This window comes from Psittacula echo (assembly GCF_963264785.1).
Source record: "Psittacula echo genome assembly, chromosome: Z".
Taxonomy (NCBI): domain Eukaryota; kingdom Metazoa; phylum Chordata; class Aves; order Psittaciformes; family Psittacidae; genus Psittacula; species Psittacula echo.
The window spans coordinates 13,814,978-13,841,614 of record NC_137742.1 but is presented as its reverse complement, the minus strand read 5'-3'; the positions used below and the strand labels follow the sequence as shown (position 1 = coordinate 13,841,614).

The 26,637-nt window shown below is 39.0% G+C and overlaps 1 protein-coding gene across 1 annotated transcript; it reads left to right on the top strand.

Annotated features, from left to right (window-relative positions):
- Positions 1 to 888: 888 nt before the first annotated feature.
- PRLR (prolactin receptor) lies at positions 889 to 17,022 on the top strand (the record flags this gene model as incomplete). The annotated part of the gene is made up of 12 exons (XM_080638262.1): positions 889 to 958; positions 1,908 to 2,040; positions 4,088 to 4,257; positions 4,961 to 5,127; positions 7,970 to 8,111; positions 9,578 to 9,710; positions 10,918 to 11,087; positions 12,164 to 12,333; positions 13,314 to 13,458; positions 14,284 to 14,383; positions 15,303 to 15,372; positions 15,994 to 17,022. The coding sequence occupies 12 exons, from the start codon at positions 889 to 891 to the stop codon at positions 17,020 to 17,022; spliced, it is 2,499 nt and encodes an 832-aa protein (XP_080494388.1).
- Between the last annotated feature and the right edge of the window lie 9,615 nt (positions 17,023 to 26,637).

Sequence of the window (26,637 nt, the reverse complement as noted above, 5' to 3'; positions counted from 1 at the left end):
GGCCACACTGAGCTGTAACCTGAATTCTGAGGACATCTAGCGGTGTCAGCCCACCACAGGGACTGCGTCTTCACAGCTGGTGGCTTCTCACTTGCACCTCTCTGTATTTCAGCCAAGTTCTGCCACACTGACTCCGGTTTTTACAGATTGAATAAAGAGGGATAACTACATTCCCTCTTGCGTTTTCACCCGATAAGTTAACTGAGCCTTACACCACTTTTTCCTTGGTTTCTTTTCTCTGATCTTAGCGTTTCCACTTAACTGCAAAATCAAATGCAGTAAGAACGATGATTGGAACACAGAGAAATAGAGTAATATACTTCAGCTCATGTGGTCCTGAATTCAACATTGCCGGTCCCAAATATTCAAAAGACACGAGACTGTCTCAAAATCATAAAATGCTGCACAAATTCTGGATATTTTCTATTTGCTTTCTGTTTTCGGGACTTCCAGAGTTTCAGATTTGATGAGTTCTTCTTTGTATCAACAGAGGTAAAACAGGGTATTGTATCAACAGGGTATTTTTTGTTACTAAAAGGGTGATTCTCAGATAAACTAATGAGTCTAAATGAAGAGCTTTAAGACAAGCACACAGCATCTCAAGATGCCAAATAAATATGCAAGATTTGTAATCCTAGCACTGTTAACTATTCAGGAAGAATTATTCACTGCTCTGTGATTCAGTTTTTCTGCTTCTGAAGTGGAACCAGAAGTTTTGCTGCACCTTTTTGAGCAAAACAAGAATCAATTAGCTGCAATTCAAGAAGGACTTTGATCAAGAGAAGTGATACATATTACACCTTAAGCATTGTTATTGACTACCACATGATGATGTATTTTGCAGTGAGCCTTTGATCTGGTATTTCCTCCTGAGGAGAAGCTGGCATCATGAAGCAGAAACTGACATCATCAGTTCAAATCATTCTGCTACTTGCCCTGACTGCAGTGGGTCTGATGGGTAAGCACAACACTTCCTGAAACACTTGTTTTCTCCTTTAAAACACTTTCTTTAGAAAAGTCTGGGGCTTTACCTGATCTGTCCTGACCACCACTGGAGCCTGTACGTATCTAAATTACTTTCTTCTAAAGTTTTGTACAGAGATTTTGGAAATGACTTGAGTCCTCTTTTTTTTTATGCTATTAATTTCATTATTATGTGGTAGCAATGGTGAAAGGCACTCACTCCATCCATACACTCACTCCATGCTTGGGAATTAGCATCATATAATAGTATTACAGGTAATGGTATGGAACTTTCATGAAGTAAAGGTAAGCTTAGGTTGAAAAGCCAGATGCTTTACATGTCAGAATGTATGTAAATTTACGGCCTATATTCTTGGTAGAAGTTAATGAAAAGTAGTCTTAACAGGAAATAAATGTTTTGGGATTATCAGGGAATATTCAAATAATTAATGAATACATTCAGTTTATCAATACACAAAATACTGCATCCAGCCCATTGATTCCTTCTTTTTATTACTTGTCTTGCCTTTAATTTACCCCAAATATGTGCAATTAATGAAACTTTGGTTCTGTTGCAAAGTTGAAGTTGAAATTTAGTTTTAAGATGACCTGAAGATAAAAATTCTTCTATATTTAAGGAAAAAAAAAAAAAAGGTCATACATTTACTTCCAAGCTTTTAAATTTAATTTGAAGGTAACTGTACACTTTCTAAGTTTAGGTTAAACTCAAATTTTCAGTGGAAAAAGAGAAGTAAAATAATTTTAGTAGCTATTTTAGTAAGGTTTGAGGCTTTTCCCAGGCATATTTACTTGACAAATTCAGTCTGTAGTTTCAAATCATTTTATTGTCCTCAGAAAAGCATTCCTTGATGAATGCATCATTCAATCATAACAACCGGAAACATTGTCCAACTCTAACTAGCTGGATTTCTGCACTTCCCTAGGTCAATCATACCCTGGAAAACCTAAGATAATAAGATGTCATTCTCTAGAAAAGGAAACCTTTTCTTGTTGGTGGAAGCCTGGCTCAGATGGAGGACTTCCTACCAATTACACCCTGTTCTACAGCAAGGACAGGTAACAATGCATATGTCTTCTGTAAATGATCAAGTGATGATTATGACAGAACAAGGGAATGATAGCATTTATTTATAAAAGTGTTTTTATGAAACCCTGTTAAATCTCAGATAGCCAACAAGGGCTACATGAGATGAATAGGAAGAAAACATGGCCACTGCCAGTCCCAAACCTTCAGCCTGTCCCTACTGAAACTCATCTGGCCTAAAATCCCACTGGTCTAAAGACATATTGGGACAGGTGTAGTTTATCCATCTTAATCAGGAGGCACACAGCTTTTAGTGGAATGGCATGCTTCTCTGAGGAGACAACCATCAAGGCACCATGGGGCCGTGGGGGCTCCCCTCAGGCAGCAAGGCAAGACCTCCATCCCTGGGAACAGGGCAGGCTTGGGGGCAGCCCAGCCTTCAGTGTCACACAACTCTCTGGCATTAGGGCAGGCTGAGGCCAGGCTGCTCCAGGATGTCAGCCCATGGGTTGGGGCTGGCTTGGGGGGAAAGTTGAGAAGGACAAGGCTGTGCGGAGCTGGCGACCAGCCCTGCTGCAGCAGGCTGACATGGCGACCTGGGACCCAGGCAGTGTGTGAGAGCTGGTGGTGCCTTCAGGGTCCTGCCAAAGAGCTTGTCCAATGTTGTGCACAGCAAACCCCCATCTGGAGATACAGGGCATCTTTGCTTCCCCTTCTGGATTTGTAGCCAATCTCGTGGTTCTCAAAAAGGAAGTAAAATCAGATCTGGCTATTGCATCTCAGAAGTTAATGTTCTGGTTTAGTCTGTGAGTCATTCATCCATTTAAGAGTAAAATGTGTATATGTTTAGCAGCTCTGCTTAACCTGTGCTTCCTTGTATAACTGCCCTTTCTTCCTGAAAACGAGAGGTCTCTGAACAGGGCCCAGTAAGCAGGGAGGCTCAGAAATTCAGTATCTTTGAATAAATCTCATGATGTTCAGAATAGATAAGGTAAAGCCTCAGACTTCCCTGCTTCAACTAAATAAATTCCAAATCATTTGGAATTTGGTAAATTCCAAATCATTTGGTATTTATCAGGAAAGATGCAGCTTTTAATGAAGTTACCATACTCAATAATTTTATGAAAGTCCAGATGTTTCAATCTTGATCAAAACAGAAATTTTAATGAATATTTTAAGTCATGCTTATCACAGAGCAGAATAGTCCTGTTAGAGATAGACAGGAATGCTTATCCATTTCATTAAATCCGCTGAACACCAGGCACTGCCAAGCACACCATGTGTGGGCCACAATTGCCTTTCTTAGCTCATTGCCTCTCCGGTACAGTCCCCTTATTCTCATCTTCTCTTTGTGAACTGGGACAAAGCTGCCTGGAAACTAAGAAACCTTGTTATTAGTGGTCCATTGGGCATAACAATGGGACTAAAGTGCATCCTTGAACCGTCTCAGCTGGTGCTGTGGCTTCACGCAGTTCTTCCCACCTGGGATAGGCTCTGAGTACATCACCCATTTCAGCTTTAATTGAGCACGAAACAATCAGTCTCCTAAAAAAGCCAAAGACCCATATAAAAGTAATATGTAAGCGGTCATGAATTAATTAGATGTTTTTTATCGAGAAAGTTGTGATGATGATCATGTTAAAAGCAGATAAATTAACATCTTGCAGAAAGCCAAAATAATAAAACACTTGTCTGTCATAGATCCCATTGAGGTTACTTTCCAGGGGAAATACGTGAAGAAGATATTTAGCAGCTTTTCCTCTTTAGTCAAAATGAATGTGTTTAATTTGCCTTTTACCTTTATTTTAAACATTTTTTTAAATTGCCTTGTGCTGTCTCTGGAAATTTCTCTCTCCATTCTTTTGTTGACATATTCCTCATCCTGAACAACTGCAGTAAAAATAGCAATGAAGCATTATGGGAATAGCATTTAACACTCTCCAAAACATTTCCCAGAGGTGGGATCATATTCAAGTTTAAATATTTCAAATGTCTTTGCTGAACATAGGCCATGACAAGAATATTACCTGCTTTGCTTAATTTCCTAAACTTCTAACTTTTTAAATCATTTTATTTCAGTGAAGAAAAAATCTATGAATGTCCAGACTATGAAACATCAGGTCCCAATTCCTGCTACTTTGATAAAAACCACACTAATGCCTGGACAACATATAATATCACTGTAACGGCAACAAACGAGATTGGAAGTAACAGCTCAGATCCTCAGTACGTGGATGTGGCTTCCATAGGTAAAGAGAAGAATGAAATTAAAAACAAACTAATTGGAGATGTATGTGGCTTTTAATCCCAGAGCAAGTAGTGGTGAGAGATTTCTTTCGTCATCATGTGAAACTTGCTGTGGACAACAGTTTATATACAGATGATCGGAAATATGCATTTTTAATTTATGTGAAAACTGCATTCTACTTATGAATTAAGTAACTATGTATTTTATTGTCATTTTAAATATGGCTAGAAAATTTGCTCCAGGGTTTTTTCCAGATGTAAATATCTTTCTGGCTGCTAGCTATGCAGTCTTGTGAGGGTAAAAATAACTGCTTAAGTGTTTTGCCAGCTTTTTGTAGTATTTCATATTCCTACTCTGTTCTGCTTTCTGCATACACATAATCTACACATTGCAATGATAAGTGTAGTCAGTCTTTTTAGCTATGAAATCTCGGATATTTTAATATTGCAAGAATAGCCTAATGAAATGACAATTTGTATTCCCTTAGCCTGGCGAATTCAGGGTCTGAGACTTGCTGATACTGTGGTAAATCAGTAGCCGCTTAAACATTATTAGAGAGAAAGGAAAAAAAAGCTATTGTACTGTTATCTTAAGAAGTGCTGAATGATCTGGAATTAATGTGATTAAATACAAAGCTGTAAAGGAGGTGCCTTTTTTCCTGAGAGAAAATAAAATCATTAATGGCAAACTTTTCATTTATACAGTTCAGCCAGATGCTCCTGTGAACCTCACTCTAGAAACAAAAACATCTGCCAGCATAACGAACCTTTGGGCAAAATGGTCTCCACCTCCAATAGCTGATGTCAGATCTAATTCACATGTGTATCACTATGAGCTACGGCTAAAAACTGAAGAGATGGAAGAGTGGGAGGTAATGGGAAAATATATTTATTGTGTAAATGCTCTTTTGATGAGTTGTCTTGTCTGAATTCCACTGGTATTATAAAAAAAAATTAGTTTCTGTAGGGATAGAAAAAGTATTGTAACCAAATCTGACTCAAGAAAAAAAAATACTGTAGTAGCTTGTAGACACAGGATTTATACAATTTTCCTAATGTCGTGTAGTATAAAAGCCTCTGTAGTCCACCAATACAATATTTAATTGTAATTTTCAGCAATATGTCTGTTCCCAAGCATCAAAGTAAGAGACTGCTCAGTTCATATAGTTTAAACCAAATCAGGATCAAAGCAGTTTATTGATTCATTAAGATGTAATTAACAAGCAATCATTTAACTCTGCAGTCAAGGTCAGTATTAGCAATAGAACAGACTAATCACAATACCAGGCACTTGAAAGCATTAATAGACACCTACAGATTTATAAACACACTTCTGTTACTAGTCCTAGAAGTATGCTAAATGCAGAAATTCCCCTCTCCCAGGGTAGGTTACAAGCACACCCCACCTCCTGCTAGTACAAACTCCTCTAGGTACAACTGCTTCTGGAGGGGACATGGGTGCTTTAAGTTAACATGAACCTGCATCCCTTCTACCGAGACACAGACTAGCGAGAAAGAGCCCACAGGTGTGGATTCCTGCCTGCTCCAGCCTGTGCTGTCTGGAGTGCAGCTACTCACAGCATCAGAGAGGGAGCTGCTCTGGCTGGCCCAGGCAGATGCTAGCTGAGCAGCTTCTGATCCCGTCAAGCTGAGCTTCAACCACTGATAAAGATTCCAATTTCCTCTCCCTTAAAACTTTCATGCTTTCTTAATACTGCTTTTTCAGGCTGACCCTTTTTGTTTCTTATGTCTCTCAGTTATTCCCTAAGTACTATTTAATTGGTCTGAGTGTCATCATCATCTTCCTCTCAGACATGACCAGGGTGGGAGCAGAAACTTTGGGGTGTCCTAATCACACAAACTGTTTCCACTGTTACTGTCTTGCTAGGAGTGGGCCACAGTACTCCACAGGTCAGAATCTTGGAGCAGATTCTCCTGGAATCTTGGAATAGATTCTCCTGGAAGGCATGCTAAGGCACATGAAAAACAACAAGGTGCTTGGCGACAGCCAGCATGGCTTCACTAAGGGGAAATCCTGCCTGACCAATTTGGTGGCCTTCTATGATGGGGCTACGGAACTGATGGACAGGGACAGAGCAGTTGACGTCATCTACCTGGACTTGTGCAAAGTGTTCGACACTGTCCCACACGACATCCTTGTCTCTAAATTGGAGAGACACCAATCTGATGGGTGGACCACTCGGTGGATAAAGAACTGGCTGGATGGCTGCACACAAAGAGTTGTGGTCAATGGGTCGATGTCCGGCTGGAGACCGGTAACGAGTGGTGTCCCTCAGGGATCGGTGTTGGGACCGGTCTTGTTCACCATCTTTGTCAGTGACATGGACAGTGGGATTGAGTGTGCCCTCAGCAAGTTTGCTGATGACACCAAGCTGTGTGATTTGGTTGATACGCTGGAGGGAAGGGATGCCATCCAGAGGGACCTTGGCATGCTTGTGAGGTCGGCTGATGCCAACCTTATGAAGTTTAACCATGTCAAGTGCAAGGTCCTACACCTGGGTCGGAGCAATGCCAGGCACAGCTACAGGTTGGGCAGAGAAGAGATTCAGAGCAGCCCTGCCGAGAAGGACTTGGAGGTGTTGGTCGATGAGAAAATGAACATGAGCCGGCTTCAGTGTGCGCTCGCAGCCCAGAAAGCCAACTGTATCCTGGGCTGCATCAAGAGGAGCGTGACCAGCAGGTCAAAGGAGGTGATCCTGTCCCTCTACTCTGCTCTTGTGAGACCTCACTTGGAGTATTGTGTGCAGTTCTGGTGTCCTCAGCATAAAAAGGACATGGAACTGTTGGAACAAGTGCAGAAGAGGGCCACGAGGATGATCAGGGGCTGGAGCACCTCCCGTATGGAGACAGGCTGAGAAAGTTGGGGCTGTTCAGCCTGGAGAAGAGAAGCTGTGTGGAGACCTCATAGCAGCCTTCCAGTATCTGAAGGGGGGCTATAGGGATGCTGGGGAGGGACTCTTCATTCGGGACTGTAGTGACAGGGCAAGGGGTAACGGGTTAAAACTTAAACAGGGGAAGTTTAGATTGGATATAAGGAAGAAATTCTTTACTGTGAGGGTGGTGAGGCACTGGAATGGGTTGCCCAGGGAAGTTGTGAATGCTCCATCCTTGGTGTTCAAGGCCAGGTTGGACAGAGCCTTGGGTGACATGGTTTAGTGTGAGGTGTCCCTGCCCATGGCAGGGGGGGTGGAACTAGATGACCTTAAGGTCCTTTCCAACCCTAACTATTCTATGATTCTATGAAATACCATTCTTAAGATCATAGTCAAGTGGACTCAGCGCTACCGAAATAGTTGATGCCTTAATGATAGAGAAAGCTGCGTGTTTTGAAAGACTTCTGAGAGTAGTCAAAGGGCCTGAGGAAGGCACGTAATAATAACTGGCCACTGAGAAGTACTACACAGAGGGCTTGTCTGTGAATTGGACCACCTATAGTGTTTCTTGCACTGTGGATCTGATGGAGTACTAACTTACAGGAAGTCTACAGGTAAGTATGTTCTTGAGTGTCAGAATCTCAGTGTCACTGAAGTGAGATTTTCTTTTAAGTCACTACCTTTGCTTTTTTGAAATCCACATCTGAATACCCAACTGAAACCCTTGCCTTTCTGAAGTCAGTGACACAAGCTCCTTTATGGCTTATTTATTAAAATGGATGAATTATTTATTGTTTTTTCTGTCCATTTTCTTTTCCAGACAATATCTGTGGGAGTGCAGACACAGTACAAAGTGATTAGGGTACAACCTGGGGTGAAGTATGTCGTTCAGGTCCGTTGCATGTTAGACCTTGGAAAATGGAGTGAGTGGAGCTCTGAAAGACGCATTCAGATCCCCAAAGGTGAGCAGATGATTGCTGTTCTGTTAATTGTTTTTAAATTCTAGCTTGTTCAGTGCTGTTAAAGGTGCATACATGGCAGCCCTGAAAACCTGGTTCCTCACACAGATACTTTGTAGTGCTGGGGGAACATCGTAGGGCATCTTACACATATTTCATGTGTAACTATATTTTAGTCTTGTTGATCCACTCGGGATCCTCTTCTTGAACTGGCTATGACAAACAAGCTAGGATTTACCAGGAAGTCACTTCTGATACAAGTATACCTAAATAATCTATTGCTCCTCTCCCTTTATTACAAAAATCATGTTGATTTAATCTGCCACTGTAGATACCAGGTAATGGTACTTGTGTAGGAATCATTCATTTGTTCATTAGTAACTGAAATGAAAGCACTGCTGTGTCTAACAGAGCATAACATTTGCAGCTACTATCACATGGAAATAACTATCTGTGTTTTGTGGGTTTGAGTGGACACATTAAATATGCATGACATCCTGTCTTGTCAGACACTTTAGCCAACTCTTCTGTCACTGCTTGTATTATTCATTATTTGATGTGGAGATTGCTGAAGTACTGTTAATAAAAAAACACTTTTTAAATGTCTCATTTTTAGATCTGAGAGTTTAAAGCTTAGGCAATTAGAAATTTGGAAAATCAATGTCCCTACTCTACATAGTAGAAGATATGTACTATTGATGTAATAGGACCATATTTTGCCACAAATACATAACTGCAAAAGTTTCAATCCCACCTTTTGCCTGGCATCCTATTCAAAATCTAAACATTTTCCTCTGCCCTACTCAAAGTGCTTTGCTTGATTATATAAAAACATTATCAGGAATCCAAATAATTATAAATTGCTTGGCAGCAGTCAGGCTGAGTACTGAGCATAATGTCACTTTACAAGGAAATATGAGAGCTGCTTTTTTGTGTCTATCTTTGAAGTCAGCTCCACATAGGTACTTCAAAAGGAAATTACTGGAAAGGACATAAACAAATGGGCAAACACTTTCTTTCTTTTTTTCCTGTAAAACCCAAAACAAATGACAGCATATTTTTTAGACAATCAGACGCATCTTAAAACACAATTTTTAAAGAAAAAATGGTTTCTGTTGAAAACAGATTGGATAGCAGAGTGTATTTTAAATCATTTATAGAACATGCTATAACAGTAACTGAGCAGCCCTTATTGATGGGGCGGGGAAGAGCTAAATCCAGGGAACCAAAACATAACTCCTCAGCATAGCTGCAGTGAAAAAGGATTCTGAATCCAGGTCAAAGTAGCAGGCTGCTGCCCTAACCACTGAACCATTCTTCCTTTCCTATGCTAATATGAAGCAAAAGTTTTTCTTTCCTTATAGAAAAAGAAGTATTTTGCTGTGCTCTGCTTGACATTGCTTTGTAAGTTCAGAGCTGACATAACGCATTAATCTTACTAACCAGTTCATTTCTTTATGTTTTAACAGGGCAGTCACCTCCTGAAAAACCTACAATAATAAAATGCCGTTCTCCAGAAAAGGAAACATTTACTTGTTGGTGGAAACCTTCTTCAAATGGAGGATATCCTATTACCCACACTTTGCTTTACAGCAAAGAAGGGTAATAAGCTATGTGCAACTATTCAGTATTTTATTGGAAGGTCCTGGAAAACTAATCCAGATCGGTTTTGCTTTTAGGAGATGTCATTTTCCATAGGACATGGTTTTGTCCAAGTGATATATTCTGGAATAGCACTAAGGTTGAAATAAGGTCTCTCTATAGTGTCAGGTTTTTCAAATTTCAGTGAATTCTTCTGCCTTGAAAGACAGACTGCCTTGAAAGGTGCCATGGTACAGCAACAGCATAATAGCATGCACAGTCCTATAGATCTTTAGCCACACAGCCCCAGAAGTAAAACTTTCCAAAATGATCAGATACTAAAATTTTCATCTTCTGATAATGCTTATTTTGCACAAGTATTCATAGGCCATGAATGCCTCCTGGTTTCTGCTGTAATCTTGGTCCTGGAACTTAGATCAAGTGCTAAACACTTTAAAGGAGTAGTCAATATTTTGTTTGGGTCCTGTGAACTATTTTTAGTTCACCCAGCACTGCTCACCCTTGCACTGCCCCAACTAGATGCTAAACTCTGTACGTGTTAGCTGAAAGCCAGGTCCTAGTGCAAAACAATTACTGGTTCAGCCAACAGGGGCAACCTGTGAGGTCCACATCCACAACTTTCTCTTTTGTTACTGTGCCTCTCAGAGGAGCCTGGAAACAAGTACTACATACTCCACTTTCTCTCCTATCCCTGCTCCCTTTGGGAAGCTTGGCAATGGATTTGGAGGACAGGTACAAAGTAGATGTTTTTGAGGAACAGGTGATGAAAGACCAAAATAGATTCTGAAAGCATATTAAAATGCAGAACTCATGTAAGTGTGAAATGTACATTGGAAATACTCATTTTTTTAATAGATGAGTTAAAAGACTTCACAATCACGTCTACTGGCTGTCTGAAACCTGTAAGGTCTATGCAAAGGGTAACGGCATTCAGAAAAGTGAGAGCTGCACTCTATTAGCCCACTGCTGCATCTGTAACAGCCTAAATCCTTCAAGTTTTGTAGTTTTTATTTTGAGGGGGAAATGCTTACTACAGTCTCTGGAGTTGTCCAAGGACTCTAGTCTGAAAACAGTTTTCCAATTTTTTTACATTGCCAGGCATGAAAAACCTGATCCAGCCCTAAATAATGCTGAACTACTAGTAATCAACCAGGTGTTACAGTCTCTGTAATCACATAGTCTAATCACGGTGATTCTTTCATTTCAGAGAAGAACAAGTTTATGAATGTCCAGACTACAGAACTGCAGGCCCCAATTCATGCTACTTCGATAGAAAGCACACCTCTTTCTGGACCATATACAATATTACTGTGAAAGCAACAAATGAAATGGGAAGTAACATCTCTGATCCTCATTATGTGGATGTGACCTACATAGGTAACAGATAAAAAGCATTTCTGTGGAACCAAATAATTTATGTGTATGTGTTTTAATTCAAGAATTTTAATTCCAGCTTTTCTCATGTATAGTATTATATCCAAGTTAAAAAATTGTAAGAACAAATAAGATCTTGTCTTGCTTACTGAGAAAAAGGATCAGCCACCAGCGAAACAGAATAGACAAAGACCACCAATATTCCACCCAAACAAACTATAAACAACACCAGAGCCACAAAAGAAACACTTAAACTTAACCACCCACACCCCACAAAGTATGGTGTACTAATGGATTAATATCCATCCCTTTACTGTTTTATTTTCAAAGAAACATTATCATCAATAAACATTCTGTTATCAAGGATCTGGCTGCCAAGAGTCTGGCAGCTAGAGAAAAGGCTTTATATTTTACCTCTATGCCCTGGTTACTTCATGAAGCTTTGTATGAGTGATAAAATACATGCACAATATGCACAAGCTTTACCTCTGAACTGAGGAATTTGCAAGCCTGACTGTAGCAGAAATCTGAGTTCCATTTTGGATTATTTTTGAAATATAGACAGGGGGTTAATATTATTGGTTTTATATTTAAATATTCCTTTACATATGCATATAGGCATCATGTTGTTGTGTTTTCTGAATGTAAAAGATGGGGAGGGGTACAGGTTTCATCAGCTACATCTGTGTTTTCAGCATTCCTAAATATATATGCCAACTTTGATACGATTATGGGAAAACACAGCTTTCATAACACACCACTGAAGATGCTAACTTTGAAACACAGTTGTGTGGAAAAGCAACAATAAATATAATGTAAGAAAAAATTATTTCTGGTGATAAATGATAAAGGCAAATCTCAACATGAACTCAACATATGAACTGTTCTTCAGTTTTTAATTTATATTTAGAAATCCATGCTTACTTTATCAGGAAACTCTTGATCCCTGTATTCCAGCACCATTTCTAAATTACTAGGTACAACAGAAGTGGTAACTCACCACTCACACCATTTTATATTCCTACTATGCAAGGAGAAAATAATTTAGACTCTTACTGACAGTTCTTTTATTTTAACAGTACAGCCAGATCCTCCTGTGAATATAACTTTGGAATTAAAAAAGTCAGTAAATAGAAAACCATATCTAATCTTGACATGGTCTCCACCCCCACTGGCTGATGTCAGATCTGGATGGCTTACCCTTGAATATGAGTTGCGACTTAAGCTTCAAGAAGGAGAGGAATGGGAGGTGAGGATGTTGCAAGTTTTCACTAGATGGTGTTTTCTGGTCAATTGGATTTTGTCAGCCAGGTCACACACCTGAATGTAATGAAGCAGGCACAGTGAATAGTTCATCATTTTTCAAAAGTGCTTGTGTGTAATCTGCAATTACCTACTGAGATGCCTGGTATCTCAGATGCTGTTGTGTGACAGCAGGTGACAAAGTATTTATTTTTAATTGCGGCCATTACATATTAAGCATATTTGCATTACAGTTTAAATTGTTTGTTCTCATTTAGCCAGGATTCTTTTTGGTAACTTGTTCTTACCTACAAGTACTTCTTAGGTAACAGAAAGCTCACTGACATGATGTAAAATCATATAAATTTGTACAAATAGCCACTGGGTGATGGTTGTCATGGCCAGATAATAATTGTATACTGCCAGGATTTGCAACTCACACAACTAGGCAGCAAACTAAATACTACAGCTATTTGTATTTGGCTGCATCCCCTTCTTGTCTGCTGCAGTACTTTCCAGACATCTCTGTATCTCCTCCTTCCTTCCTCCTGCCACTGAATTTCCCACCCCCTTGCCATTGAAGATCCACTTTTTAACAACCTATGCAGTCCCACCAGCTCCACATTCCTTCTTTTCTCTTTTTTTTAATTCTCCATCTCTGTTCTCTGCCACTTACCACTATAGTTCCCACCTTTACCACGGTTCCTCCCTATTTGCCCTATTCTCATGATGTGTTTTTGTAGTACTTTGATTTGCACAGTATACCAGAGGCAGATCTCATTCCCACTGAATTATGTTAGAAAGCTGAACTATAGAAATAAAATAAATGTACCATTAGTCTGTGCCTCCACGACAGTTACTAGGAAGCTATCCTGATTTGTTGTTCTATATTCCCAACTTCATTATGAAGATTTAAACCGAGCTGTGATTTTCACAGAAAGATGTCTCAATTTTATAAGCATTTTATGATTTTTATTTAATTTCCAGACTGTTTTTGTTGGACAGCAAACACAGTATAAAATATTTAGTTTAAATACTGGGAAGACATACATTATACAGATTCATTGCAAACCAGATCACCATGGATCATGGAGTGAATGGAGCCCAGAAAAGTATATTCAAATCCCAACTGGTGAGTGGCCAGGCATCCCTTCAGTAATTGCTGTTACATGGAAGTGAACATAATACCTCTGTTAGCTGTTTGTGGCACCCGTGCAGATTGACATCCCATAGTTTGCCTAGGACAGGTAAGATCCTTGCTAAGTAACTGAATTCTCATGTCCTTGCACCTTACCCAGTCAGCTTTCCCCTTTGTTACCTTTTGGAGTTAAGAAGTTAAGTCAATTCCTTTACTTATTTAAACAATGTCTTTTCTGTTTATTGCCTCATTTGTTCTCATGATGGTAGTTTTTAATTAAAAGAATACCAGTAACTGCATTAAAACTGCTACATAGACAACAAAGAGTGACTGCCTTCAGACAGTAACAACTTTTAATTACTTTTTGTCTGGAATGAAATTGAAGTAAACACCTAAATGTAAAAAGTGTTATGTTACCATAGAAATCCTTAAAAATATCTAGTCCTAGATGATTTAACGCACCATTTAATTAATTGTATGATATGTATTTGATAATTAAATGACTACAGTATTGAAGTAATTGGATTTGAACCCAATTGCTATAACTGATAGTGACAAAATTTCCCTCTTTGTATATTTTTGTATCATTTTTTCAATAGAGTTTATTTCCTGCACAGTGCTATTAATAAAAAGCATAGTTATTATCAGACACTGCAATGATTGTTGAGATCCACCTATGCTAGTAAAAGTCTCTAGATTCAATACTACATTTGGCAGTTTGGACCAATTTTTAAAATAAAAGTAATTTTAGACCTTTTTTGCATGCTGACCATACATACGGCAGATGTACATCTTTAAATAATTCTGTTTGTTTCTTAGAATATAGAGTAAAAGATATGGTTGTGTGGATCGTCGTTGGTGTCTTGTCATCTCTTATATGTTTAATCATGAGCTGGATAATGATTTTAAAAGGGTACAGGTAAGTCACCAATTTCACAATTGCATGGAGTTGAAAATCTCAGCAACCTTTTCAAAAATTCAATCTAATATCTGATTCAATTTTCTATAGGTTTTGTGTTCTCTTATAAACTATAAGTTACAGGTATTTAAATTTGCAACTGATAACAAGGTATTTCTGTTCTTATGGGAAAGTGGGCTAAATTCTCAGTTGGTAAATATATGTCTCTATTAGATCTGACCATCTTGTATAGCCACGTAAGCATTCAGCAAATATAATCTGGAGTATCCCTGCCTCTGTAGAAGACACACCTTTTGGTTTTGACCTGATTTTCTAAAGGAAACAAGGTTATATGGTCTTTCTGCCCACTTGTTTGCCAGTTCCCAAGTAATTTCTTAGAACACTAAGTTCAGTCAGCTCTGAAATCAGAGAAAGATGTCGTAAATTATCACTTTTTTACAAGTCTTGCAAAAGTACTGGCTGAGTAGAAGAGATAAAAGCGTTGATGGAAAAGCCAGCAGAAGTCATTCATCATAAATCCTATGTAGCAGTAGTCAGTTGACAAGTATGTACACCCAGGCCCACTAGTCCTCCTGAACTGTGCCCCAGATAGCTGTTTCTTGGCCAGTTTTGAAGTTACAGTGACATTAGAGAAGTGGAGGTTAAGGGACAAAGGACAGTAAAAAGACATTAGCAGTGTTACTTTTGCAGGTGAATAACTTTTGTACTTTTTCTTATAAATACATCTAAGCGTAAGTTGTGAACTGTAACTGCATCTCTAAATTACCTGGCTTGAGAGGTAGACAGGAAGTGGAGGTCCAACAGGGAGACGCCAGATAAGGGAGAAGTGTTTAAAGTGTCAAACATAAAAAGAACGAATAGGAGAACAAAGAGAGATAGAGACGATACTTACACCTTGTGTGTTTGTTCTGTTTTTTAGAATGGTAGCCTTTATCCTACCGCCAGTTCCAGGACCAAAGATAACAGGCATAGATAAACATCTGTTACAGGTGAGTATCACTGATAGCAACAAAAGAATTTGCCATTACTTTTCTAAATTATGTGCTTGCAAGCACAATTGCCATAATAAAGTATAAAACAGCTTCAGTTGATCTGATCAATGTTAAAAATAAACAACATTTTCAGATTGGTTGTGTAGAGGGTATGTGTGAGACAGTCTTGCCTTCCACTAGTAGTTAGGAGGGTATTTAAGAACAGTTTGTGACTTTCCTTGGGACGCCACAAGAGCTAATGCCTGTGTGATCTTCCTAGCAGTTCTTATGGAAGATTACTCTCCACAGTCCCTTGCAGTGCTGAGGAGACAGGACATAGCTGCTCCGTCATTCTCCTCCATTTCCTTCCTGTTAAACCCATGAGACCTGTACCTCCCAGAAGCTCCCAAGTCCTTCCATTTTAGAAACATGAGTTCTGGAACTGTGTCTCCCCACTGAGGGAACTCAAGAAATCTTCTGTTCTTCCACTATTTTCTGCAGCAATACAAACTCCAGTATAGGTCTAGTGATATAACTATTGAAGTATTTGTGTATTAAATATGTAGACTGTTCACGATTGTTCTAGTCAGATAAATCCTGGGGTTAACAGTGAAAAAATGTATCTTGTTATGCCCTTAGAGAGGAAAATCTGAAGAATTATTGAGTGCTCTTGGTTGCCACGGTTTCCCTCCAACATCAGACTGTGAAGAACTACTGGTGGAATATCTGGAGGTAGAGGACAGTGAGGAACAGCAACTCATGCCAAGCCGTGACCATGGTCATGCCAGTAAAAACACAAAAATGACACCCAAGGAAACAGACAGTGACTCAGGACGGGGGAGCTGTGATAGCCCTTCTTTGCTTTCTGAGAAATGCAAAGGGTCCCGCGCCCGTGCCCTTCCCTCAACACTTCAAACACAAGGCGTAAGAAATGTTCAAGAAAACAGAGGAAAAGGAAGCTGTGAAATTCTGTGTCTAGCCTCAGAACAGAGAATAATCCCTGTTAGTAATGAGAATCCAAGATCATCCACATGGCCTCCCGCTCAGTTACCTAATAATCAGCCTCCTATGTTTGCCTACCACAGTATAGTAGATGCACATACAATAACACTGAGTGCCACAAATATGAACATTGCACCAGTTTTGGTGGGAAATGAAGAAAATCATCAGCCACGATATCCTATCACTGAAACTGTCCATGACAACTTGGAAAATCAAGGAGAGATGGAGAATTTCCATTCCAAACCTGACCAAACCACAGTGCAGGTCAAACAAAACAGACCCAATGACCAGTCACCTTTTTTGAATCCTGGACTAATGGATTATGTAGAAGTTCACAAAGTCAAACAAGATATGGACCCAGCAGTATTACTGAAATGTAAAGAAAATAGCGGACAAAACGAAAAATACACTGTTCCAGGAACCAGCAAAGAATATACCAAGGTCTCAACAGTTGTGGACCATAATATTCTAGTATTAATGCCAGATGCACGCAACCAGCAAACGTCTGTGCCTCAAGAACCTGCAGTGGAAACACCTCAGAATGTCCAGCAAAGTGAAGCTGAAACAGATACGAGCTACATTGCCACAGCCCCAAGTGAGATGAATAGAGAGGACAATGGATCAGACTACATGGACCCATCTTCCTTTATGCCTCCCTTTCAATAACTAGTAGTTTGTACAGTACATACACAGTATGTATGTACAGTAAAACAAAGCCACATAGCAAAGAGTTCCTTAAAGAAGTCTAGCCTCCTATGTGTATTACACAGAAAATAAACTAAACTGTGGGTTGAGGTAATAATCATGGAAGTAAACCTTAGATCATTCACACGTTTCTGACACACAGAAATGAGGAAATGGATATTATCTGCTATGAAAAATACATTGTAAACTAATTATTCAGCTCTCCAGATCTTCTATTAACTGATTAAATCTGAGGGAATACTGCAGATTCAACAAAGATGGAAACCGTTACAGATCAGTCAGTACACCATAGTGATCCGAGCAGTTCCTCAATCAGTTAAATCGTATTTTCTTCTGAATGCATGCTGTCACTAAAGTTTTCTTTACATTTTTCTCAATCCTTAAGTAGAAAGGAGCTCTTATATATGACAAATCATACATAAAAGAGAATGTATTCAACAAATTACAGTAAAATAACAAATTCTTCTAAATATACTTTTTTGCTTTGTTTCAGTGTGACAGAAAATTTGCATCCCATTTATATCCTAGTCCAATCAAACCAAACATGAAAAAAATAGTAGGACAATATTATATGCCTTACTGTATATAATACACAATTCTACTCTAATAAAAGCCCATATGTTTAACAATGTATTTTTAAAGGCTATTTTTATATTACCATTAAATAAAAAAAGCCAAAATAAAATATTTTTTAATTTCCCAATGCTATTTAACTACTTAGGAACTTTTCTGTTTCCTTCTGCTGAGACGGCGGTAACAACTAAAGCTATAATTTCTATATAAAGCATAAAATTAAACTTTCTACTAATTAAAAATATTAAGTAATTTTTAACTATATTTCTAATATATTGCAAATGTGTTACTATTTGAATTGCTAATTATTTCTTTCAAATATTTTTTTATCACCTGTAATTATAAAATTAAAATAGAATCTATATTTGAGAGCAAAGCTTCTTTCCCACTGAATTTGTACTTCAGTGCCAATCAGGAGTTGAATGGTGATCCTTAGGCATTGCATTTCTTTCTTTACTTGGAAGGAAAGTTTGAAGTCAGATTTTTCATTATGAACTTACAAAAAGTAATTTGGAATATAGCCTACAAAGTCAAAGATATGAGGCATAAAGTCTGAATCAGAACTCTGCTGAAATAGTGCTGAGAATGAGGAAAGAAAGGCTGGACACATGTCCCCAGAGCAGCAATGAGAACAGTGAGGATTCCTCATATCCATGTAACTGAGGCAGAATTAAAATGATACTGGAATGGTTCTGAACTTACTGTGGTCCTTCTTCCTTAAAACAAAAGTTTAATTTACTCCAGGAAAGTATGACCAAGTGATGACTAATTAAAACTGGGCCAAGTATTTAGCCAGTATCACTAGCTTCAGGGGAAATTGGAAACATGAGGTAAGGGAAATTGTACTGTACATGTGAAAGAAAGTGTATTTACTGTAGGTTAGCTCTTTTCTGTTCTTATCCTTCCTGAACAGCTTTACATTTCTTCAGCTTTCCATGATTTTATGCACTGAGCCAGCCTTCCTGCAGTATCAGGTAACGTGCTGCAGAGCCAGCCCAAAGAGACTTTCAGATTTTGAAGGTACCAGAAGGCCACATCTAATTTGGCAAATCAGATTCTCACCTTTTAACCTTCACGCCAAGGAACTGCTCAAGCACAGATCAGTTGAGCTATCTAGCCCTTCCACTGCCAGGACTTTAGAATTTAACTAATTATCTGTGTGTCTGTAAACACACAGTGTTGGTGTACACTGAAACTTTTACTTCAGACATCAAATTTAGAGCCCGTGTCCACCATACAGACAACGTACTGCCCACTTCCAGAGGCTGACCAGAGCAGACTAGATGCTCTCCTCAATGTGTTGGGAGGTATACTAAATTCTTAATTCAGGCACTTATTTAACACTTGAAGACATGAAGTGGCTATTCCAGAGAGCATATAAACATAAAATTTTGTTTAATTGTAGTTAACAGGACAATTTTACTGTAGATATACAGTTTGTAGTATATCTTAAAAATTTGCTAGGAATGCTAAAAGTACTGCAAAAAAACTACCAGTTTATCAGTCAAAACTGGAATGTTTTGTATTCTGCAGGGCAGAAATTAGTCTGCGCTTGTATGTAAGCTGGTAATATACTCTTTCTCACAATGCTCCACTGACACTTCACTTTTCTGACTGAATTGAACAGAGCTTATCCAGATCAGATACACTCCCTTTATTTACACAGCTAGCCATATCTGACCCAAGCTGTTTTCTACATCTGATGCCACACATGAAGACATGCTGCTACAGGCCTTCTGTGATGCATAGAGGCAATAGAATCTTATCAAACCATAGACAAAAGATCTTCCTTATGTAGTGGATTTCTTATAGGAAAACGCAGATGACTGTTTTAAAGCAAAGAAAGCATGGTATAGGGTGTCAGCAGCAGGCTGTTGCTGTCCTATCAGTTGCTTTGGACCTGAGGCACAGAGACACAACTTTTAGCAGGTTTTAAGTGTATAATTTGTCCTGCCTAACTGTAGGGATCTGTATGTGTACCTCCAGTAATCCACACATAAGAAAAACTGAAGAGTTATTATGCTTTGCCATAAATTGGTACTGAAGCTGCAAAAATAGCTGTAGCCCAGATTACATTGTGAGGTGCAGATTCTCTCACACCTTTGTTGATGAATGTCTCAACATGCCAAATCATCATGGCTTTCTGTGAAAAGGGAAATTCAGCCAGAGTGGAAAAGGTGCTCATTGCTCTGAGTAGCTAAACTTTTTAAGGGATTTGCTAGCCAAATACAATTTGAACACAATTTTCATAAGTATATTTAATTGTTTAAGCTGAACAAATTTACAGATTGATTCTTTTTCTATTGGATTTGCTTTTATTTTCTGAAACACCTTGTTAATCTCAAGGTGGGAACAACACCTTCTGAAAGTGGCCTTTAACATCTGAAAGTACATTAAGAAGAGAATAAACTAGTGTTCTGTAAAATCAGAATAACCTTCAGCTGAGTGCATGGGCCTCAGGATGTTCAAATATTTCTTTTTGTTTGCAACAAGATTTTTGCTTGCAGCTCTTTAAGCTTAATATTAGGAAATAGATTACATGAGATTTTGCAGCAGTTGTACACAGTCAACTGTTGTAAAATTATGATGCACCAGTGGGGGATAACATGCTCTTGACACCTCTTTTGACAAAGAGAGAGATGAAGCATGCAACCGAATTTACCCCAGGAACAGGGATTAGCCCTCCAGCTCTTGCACCATGAGTCGAATTTCTCATTTGGATTAATTCTGTGAAAAATTTGAGTGGTGTTTTCAATGTCAAATTTATGCATGCATCACTTCAAGTGTGAATTACTTTTTAGTAGCATAAACGCCCTAAAAGAAAGCATAAAGGCCTTCAAAGTAATTAATTGTATAAAATCCATAAAACAAACACATATTTTTAAATTAGTAACCTTTCTTTTGGACTTGGACTAATTTTATTAACAGTTTTTCTTCAGTATTGACAAATACGAGTTCTTACATTTTCTATTAGACTTTTTTCTCTAGCAGATATATTTGATGTACAATTTTAGTACTTCAGCGTAGTATTCATGACTTCTAAAGAAATACAACTTACTGAAGTGGGACATGTACTCACAAAACTCACTGTCACATAAAATGCAGCTTGAAGAGTGGTTATGGTGATATAATGTAACTACAAAAGTGTAGTAAACTGACCTTATATAATTCTAGTAAGATGATATATGTATTTGGAAACAAAGTGTAAACCAAATATGTAATGATAACTCATTTATGTTAAAGCAGTGAATTCTGTAGTGTATCTGTTTATATGTCTATGTTTAAATGGCTAGAAAATATACAGTTGCTTTAAATGTCATTTAAGTATTTAAAGTGCAGTAACAGCAGGTGTTCAAAATTAATAAGCAGATTTTTTTTTTGTGATCTCTGAAGCATTGTATATGTGGGGTTCACATCATGAAGCCTGTAAATTAACTGTAAACAGTATCAAGGTGTTGTGCAAGGAAACCAAAGTCATCTAAACCAGTTGATAGATATTAGACATCCTCTATAAAGCCATAAAGACAAATGTAATGAAAAAGTGTCATGAGATCAGGCATCATATTCTCAAATAATTGCTACCTCACTTTTCTTTTTTTTTTTTTTTGCTCCCTTTGAAAAGGCAGACAAAAACATTTTACTTTGTGTGTCAAATTGTGAATCAAAAATCTCATTTGTAATGTTCAAATTAGTTTTGTATACTCATAGCTTGTCATGGAATCATCACTTGTGTTGCACTGGTAGTAGTAGGATGGGATATTCGAGATGTGCAGCAAAATGAAATAGTTTTAATAGGAAAAAATAAGAGGAATTTCCATCTTGCAGGGAAAGGCATATTGACCAGCTTGGCAGCCAAGTATCAGTCCCTTTCCTGGGATACAATGCCTTTGTGCCCAGCTCACTGGGACTGAATAAGCCGAATTGTCAGAGATGCTCTCATTCTGGATCTGAGCAATGCAACTAAGCATTTATCAGTACTTGCTATTTAGAAAGACCTGCTTTCTGCTGAGTTCCTGAGAAAATCTTCAAAACTCTGACCCTACATGAGTGAAAATGGAGATTAGCAATGCTCTCAACTATCTCATAACCCTCACTAAATTCAGACTTCATTTCCCGTGGGTGCGAAAGACGGGACTAAATTACATGAATTGGAACAATCGTGTAGTACTGCCTTAAAAACCATTTTGAAACAAATAAGGGCATTTTTTCATCTTTCCTAAATATGTTAAGGAGGAGATTAAGGATAAATGGAATACAGAAATACATTATATATGGGGATAGAAAGAGCTTAAAGCTCATAGTATCACAGAATAATTCAGGTTGGAAAAGACCTTTAAGGTCATAGAGTCCAACTGTAAATGTAGCACTACCAAGTCCTAAATGGGAAGGGACGCAACTGCTGCTGCATGTAGCAGAATGGAAGATTAGTGTAGTCACTATAGAATTGTACATAGGTACATAATGAGAGAAATCAGAGGGAGTAGACATGCATTTTGAGTACAGCTGAGAAGAGAGGGAGGGAGAAGGATAAATGTAAGCAAAAGAATCAAATGGAGAGTAGATAAGAAAATACATGAATCTGTAGAACAGAGAGAAGTGATAAATGAGACTGTGAGGAAAAAGAAGAAAATACTTATATATCAAAAGTGGGAATATGCACAGCTACCTGAGACAGTCCACAGGAATTGTGTAGCCTTATCAAATGCTAAAAAGTTGATAGAACACTGAAATTGGCTACATATCAGCTACTGTACAGTAGGAGAAAAAGTCCTATACATGAGAAGTGGTCATTCACTTTCTATCAGTTACAGAATTTTCTTCCATATACCTGACACTGGTCCCAGGCACACAGAATACTTGAAGAGTTAGACCCCTTACCTGATATGCTTTTTCTACATTCCTAAGGAAAAAAATCCAGAGAAATAAAGTGTACCACACTGTTTTTAAAAACAACCTTCAGTTTTTCATCAGAACTCTGGATGAGGAGTATTTATCCATTTACATTGTCTCTCACATATGTCTATCATTCTTAAGCATTCTTCTACTTTTTATTTATTAAACATAATGTAATGACCTAGAAGCTCCAAGAGGAAAAAGGCCTTTGTGCATACTACTAAATGGTCTCTTGGCACTTCTGGGCATTGTGTAGTTTGTGCCTGTGACAATGTGTCTGTTAAATATTTTTCTTAATCAGAAAGTCCCTGTCTTGGTGATAAATATGGAAAATTGCCAAGTTAGGCTTAAAATATATCTCTTCCATTTAAGCAAAGTTTTTAAGACAAACTACTGTATCTGTCAAAAGTTATTGAGAAAAAAACCTGAATTAGCTCTGTGGCCTCTTGCAGTGCTGATATGTTAAACGTTCTTGTATTTTCGGAAGTTTTAATGTCCTGTTCTACTTTGTGATGCTGCTTGTCTTGGACCTTATCTCTTTTTTTTTTTTTTTTTTTTTGGACAATGCTGCTTTTCCTTCTGTTTTTGTGAGCTGCTGAATACCTTCACCTCATTTTGACATCAGTGAAAATGGAACGATTTAACTTTGATTCCTACAAAGACTGCAGTGGTCAATTTTAGACATATAGCACTGAGTAGATTTTAACAGGGTCCTGAAATCCTTTGTAGGAGTAACTTGTAGCAAATATCCCTTCAAAGAACAGAAAATTATACACATCTAGGAACGGGGAGATTTTTCTACATGCAGAATACATGCAGAAGTATAATGATGTCATATTGCATCTTTTAATATTCATAATGCTGTAGATTACTCTTAATTCTCATCCCTGTGTCCTTCATTCCGAAAGGAAGAGGAAACTACTGCTCAGCTATACTCAGAAAGCATTCCTGGGCTGCTTTAGTGTTGTTTATTTTTCATCTTGTTTTTTTATTTAATCTGATTTTTTTATTCTGACTACAAAAACATCTAGAATAACACAACCTTCAATTCCATATATGCATTGTATTGCTCAGAGATACTCAGCACTGTCTGGGCTTCTGAAATCTTTATATTGTGCTTCATAGATTTTTTTAGTCATTGTGTAAAATACAGCAATACTGAGGGCGGTGGTCTGAAAAAGTACTGACAAGAAAAAATGTGTCAGCAGTCACTAACTGTATTTGTTCAAATTTCTGCCATGCAATTAAGTGCAGGTCAAAGTCTCTAGAACTTCCTTGCCTTTAATTGTGCCAGCAGGTCTCTCAAAGAAACATGTTTATAAATTAAATTGTATGTTCTGAATAATACGCATCTCCCATCAGAGAAAGAGATGGTCCAATATTTGAAGCAAATTTGATTCCATTTGCACAAACCATTTCATTGCTAGCCTTGTGATACAAGCTAGGCATTTTTTACATATAATTTCCAAATTTGTATGCAGCCTGGAGCAAGGTATTGTAGTGTCATCACTGTAGCAACAGAATGACTTGAAGCACAATGATTCTATAATCCATATCCAATGTTTTGTAAATTTCTAAAATTTAAAAAATTATAGAAAGTAGATTTCATATGCAGTGTGTACATTGTTTGCAGAATACTGGTATAAACATAGTTGCTCAGGAATTCTTCATTGTTTCTAAGTGTATCTACAGGAAAATGCTTTAAGACACCTTTTTTTAAGTTCTTAATATTGAAAATGCTGGCTTAAATAAAATCTGTTAGCAATTTCACTTGTAAGATCAATATTGTTCTGAAGTCTGTAGCTTTCTGATGGACTTTTCAATCTTTGACATTGTAAAATCTCTTTGCAATGGTGTTCGCATTTCGATTTAATAAAAGTTCTTGAATAAAATTCACAAATTCTAGCTTTCTTCATGAAATTCCAGTACATAATATATAAAAAAACAAAGGGAAAGCCAGACACCCGGCACAGTCAGGGGGATGGGCTCCCACTGTTCTGTGTGTGGATGGTTCTGTGATCAAAGCAATTAACCCACTTTTGAATGCACCAAGCAGTTGAACCAGAAAACTGAACAGACAGCTCATGCACCAGGTCTCAACTTTTTTACTCATGCTTCTTCATGGCTCTTTGTGTTGATGAAAATTAACTTCATAACTGAAATTGAAGGTAGCAAGAGTAAAGTTTGATTGCAAAAGGTTGAGCATTTGGGAGTCCTAAGGCATGTAAGCACATCCCTGGTTAGTAGTAAAGCACGAATCTCTCACCCACTGTGGCAACAATTGGCAATTTTCTTGCAAAACTGAAGCTGCCCCTCAGGGTGGGTGGCATCAGCACTCTGCGTATGATCACCAAAATCATTGTGAAATATCTTTCACCTGCAATTGTGTCTAAATACAATGCATCCCGATTACCATTGTAGAGAATGCCATCACAAATCTCATTTCTTTTAGTATTATGAGGAACTGGAATGTTAAGGTGGAAGGCAACAGCGAGCTTTGCACTTTTCCCATTCTGGTAGGAGGTTGTGCTGAGGAACCAAAAAACAAAAAAAAAAAAAAAAAAAAAAACAGGGAAGACACAGGTCATCAATTATCCCTCTCACAACATCTCTTCTTATCCACCCGTCTGTGTTTAAAGATCACACCTTCTCCAGGTTTTTCACCTGATGTGACTTTTATTGCCTCTCTCCCTCAAGCACAGTCTGCCATGCTTAGCCTTGGGATCCCCCTCAAGTGCTGCTGCTGCATGGGGCTGGCCTATGCTCCCACAGCCATCGCTATTCATGAAGATAACATTCCCTCACAACACACTGTCTCCCCACAGCATTCTCCTGGAGAAACCGGCTGCTCATGGCCTGGATAGGTGTATTCTTCACTGGGTTCTAAACTGGCTGAATGGCAGAGCCCAAAGAGTGGCAGTGAATGGTGTCACATTTAGTTGGCAACTGGTCACTAGTGGCGACCCTCAGGGCTCAGTATGAGGGCCACATGTTTAATATCTTATTGATCTGGATGAGAATATCGAGTGCACTATCAGTAAATTTGCAGATGACACCAAGTTGGGTGGGAGTGCTGATCTGCTGGAGGGTAAGAGGCTCTGCAGAGGGATCTGGACAGGCTGGATCCACGGGTTGTGGCCAGTGGGATGAGGCTCAACAAGGCAAAGCACCAGGTCCTGCACTTCGGCCACAACAACCCCATGCAATGCTCCAGGCTTGGGGAAGAGTGGCTGGGAACTGCTCATGGGAAAGGAACTGGGGAAGCTGATTGATGGAGCTGAACATGAGCAGCTTCTGCCCAGGCAGCCAAGAAGCCAACAATCCTGGCCTGTACCAGCAACAGTGTGGCAGCAGGGCCAGGGCAGTGATCATCCCCTGCACTGGGAACTGATGAGGCTGCACCTCAAATCCTGTGTTCAGCTCTGGGCCCCTCACTACAAGAGAGACATTGAGGTGCCGGAGTGGGTCCAGAGAATGGCAATGGAGGTGGTGAAGTGTCTGGAGCACAAGTGTGATGAGGAATGGCTGAGGCAACTAGCAGGTTTAGTCTGGAGAAGCAAAGGCTCGGGGGGACCTTATCGCTCTCTACAACTGCCTGACAGGAGGTTGTAGTGAGGTGCGGGTCAGTCTCTTCTCCCAGGTAACAAATTACAGGACAAGAGGTAACAGCCTCAAGCTGCACCAGCGGATACAGGTGACCAAAAGGGTGGTCAGCCTTTGGAACCAGGCTTACCAGGGTAACAGTAGAATCACCATCCTTGGAAGTGTTCACAAATCATGTACCTCAGGCCCTTAAAGACTCAGTTTAGTGGCGGACTTGGCAGCCCTGAGGTAATGGTTGTACTTGATCTTAAAGGTCTTTCTCGTCCCAGTCGATTCTGTTATTCTAACCACTCTTTCCGGTACCGCACATTCAAATTTTGCCCGAAAACGAAGCGGAACGGGACAGACCCGGACGACAACGAAGCGGGACAATGGCCCCCCAGACTCAACGCCCTGCGCCCGTGACGCCGCAGGAATGGACGGGCCCTGCGGCACGTTCGGAGAGGCCTCCGCGGGAGCGGGGTGAGGGGCAGGGCCGCGCGAGCTCCGCCCGGCGCTGGCCCGTTA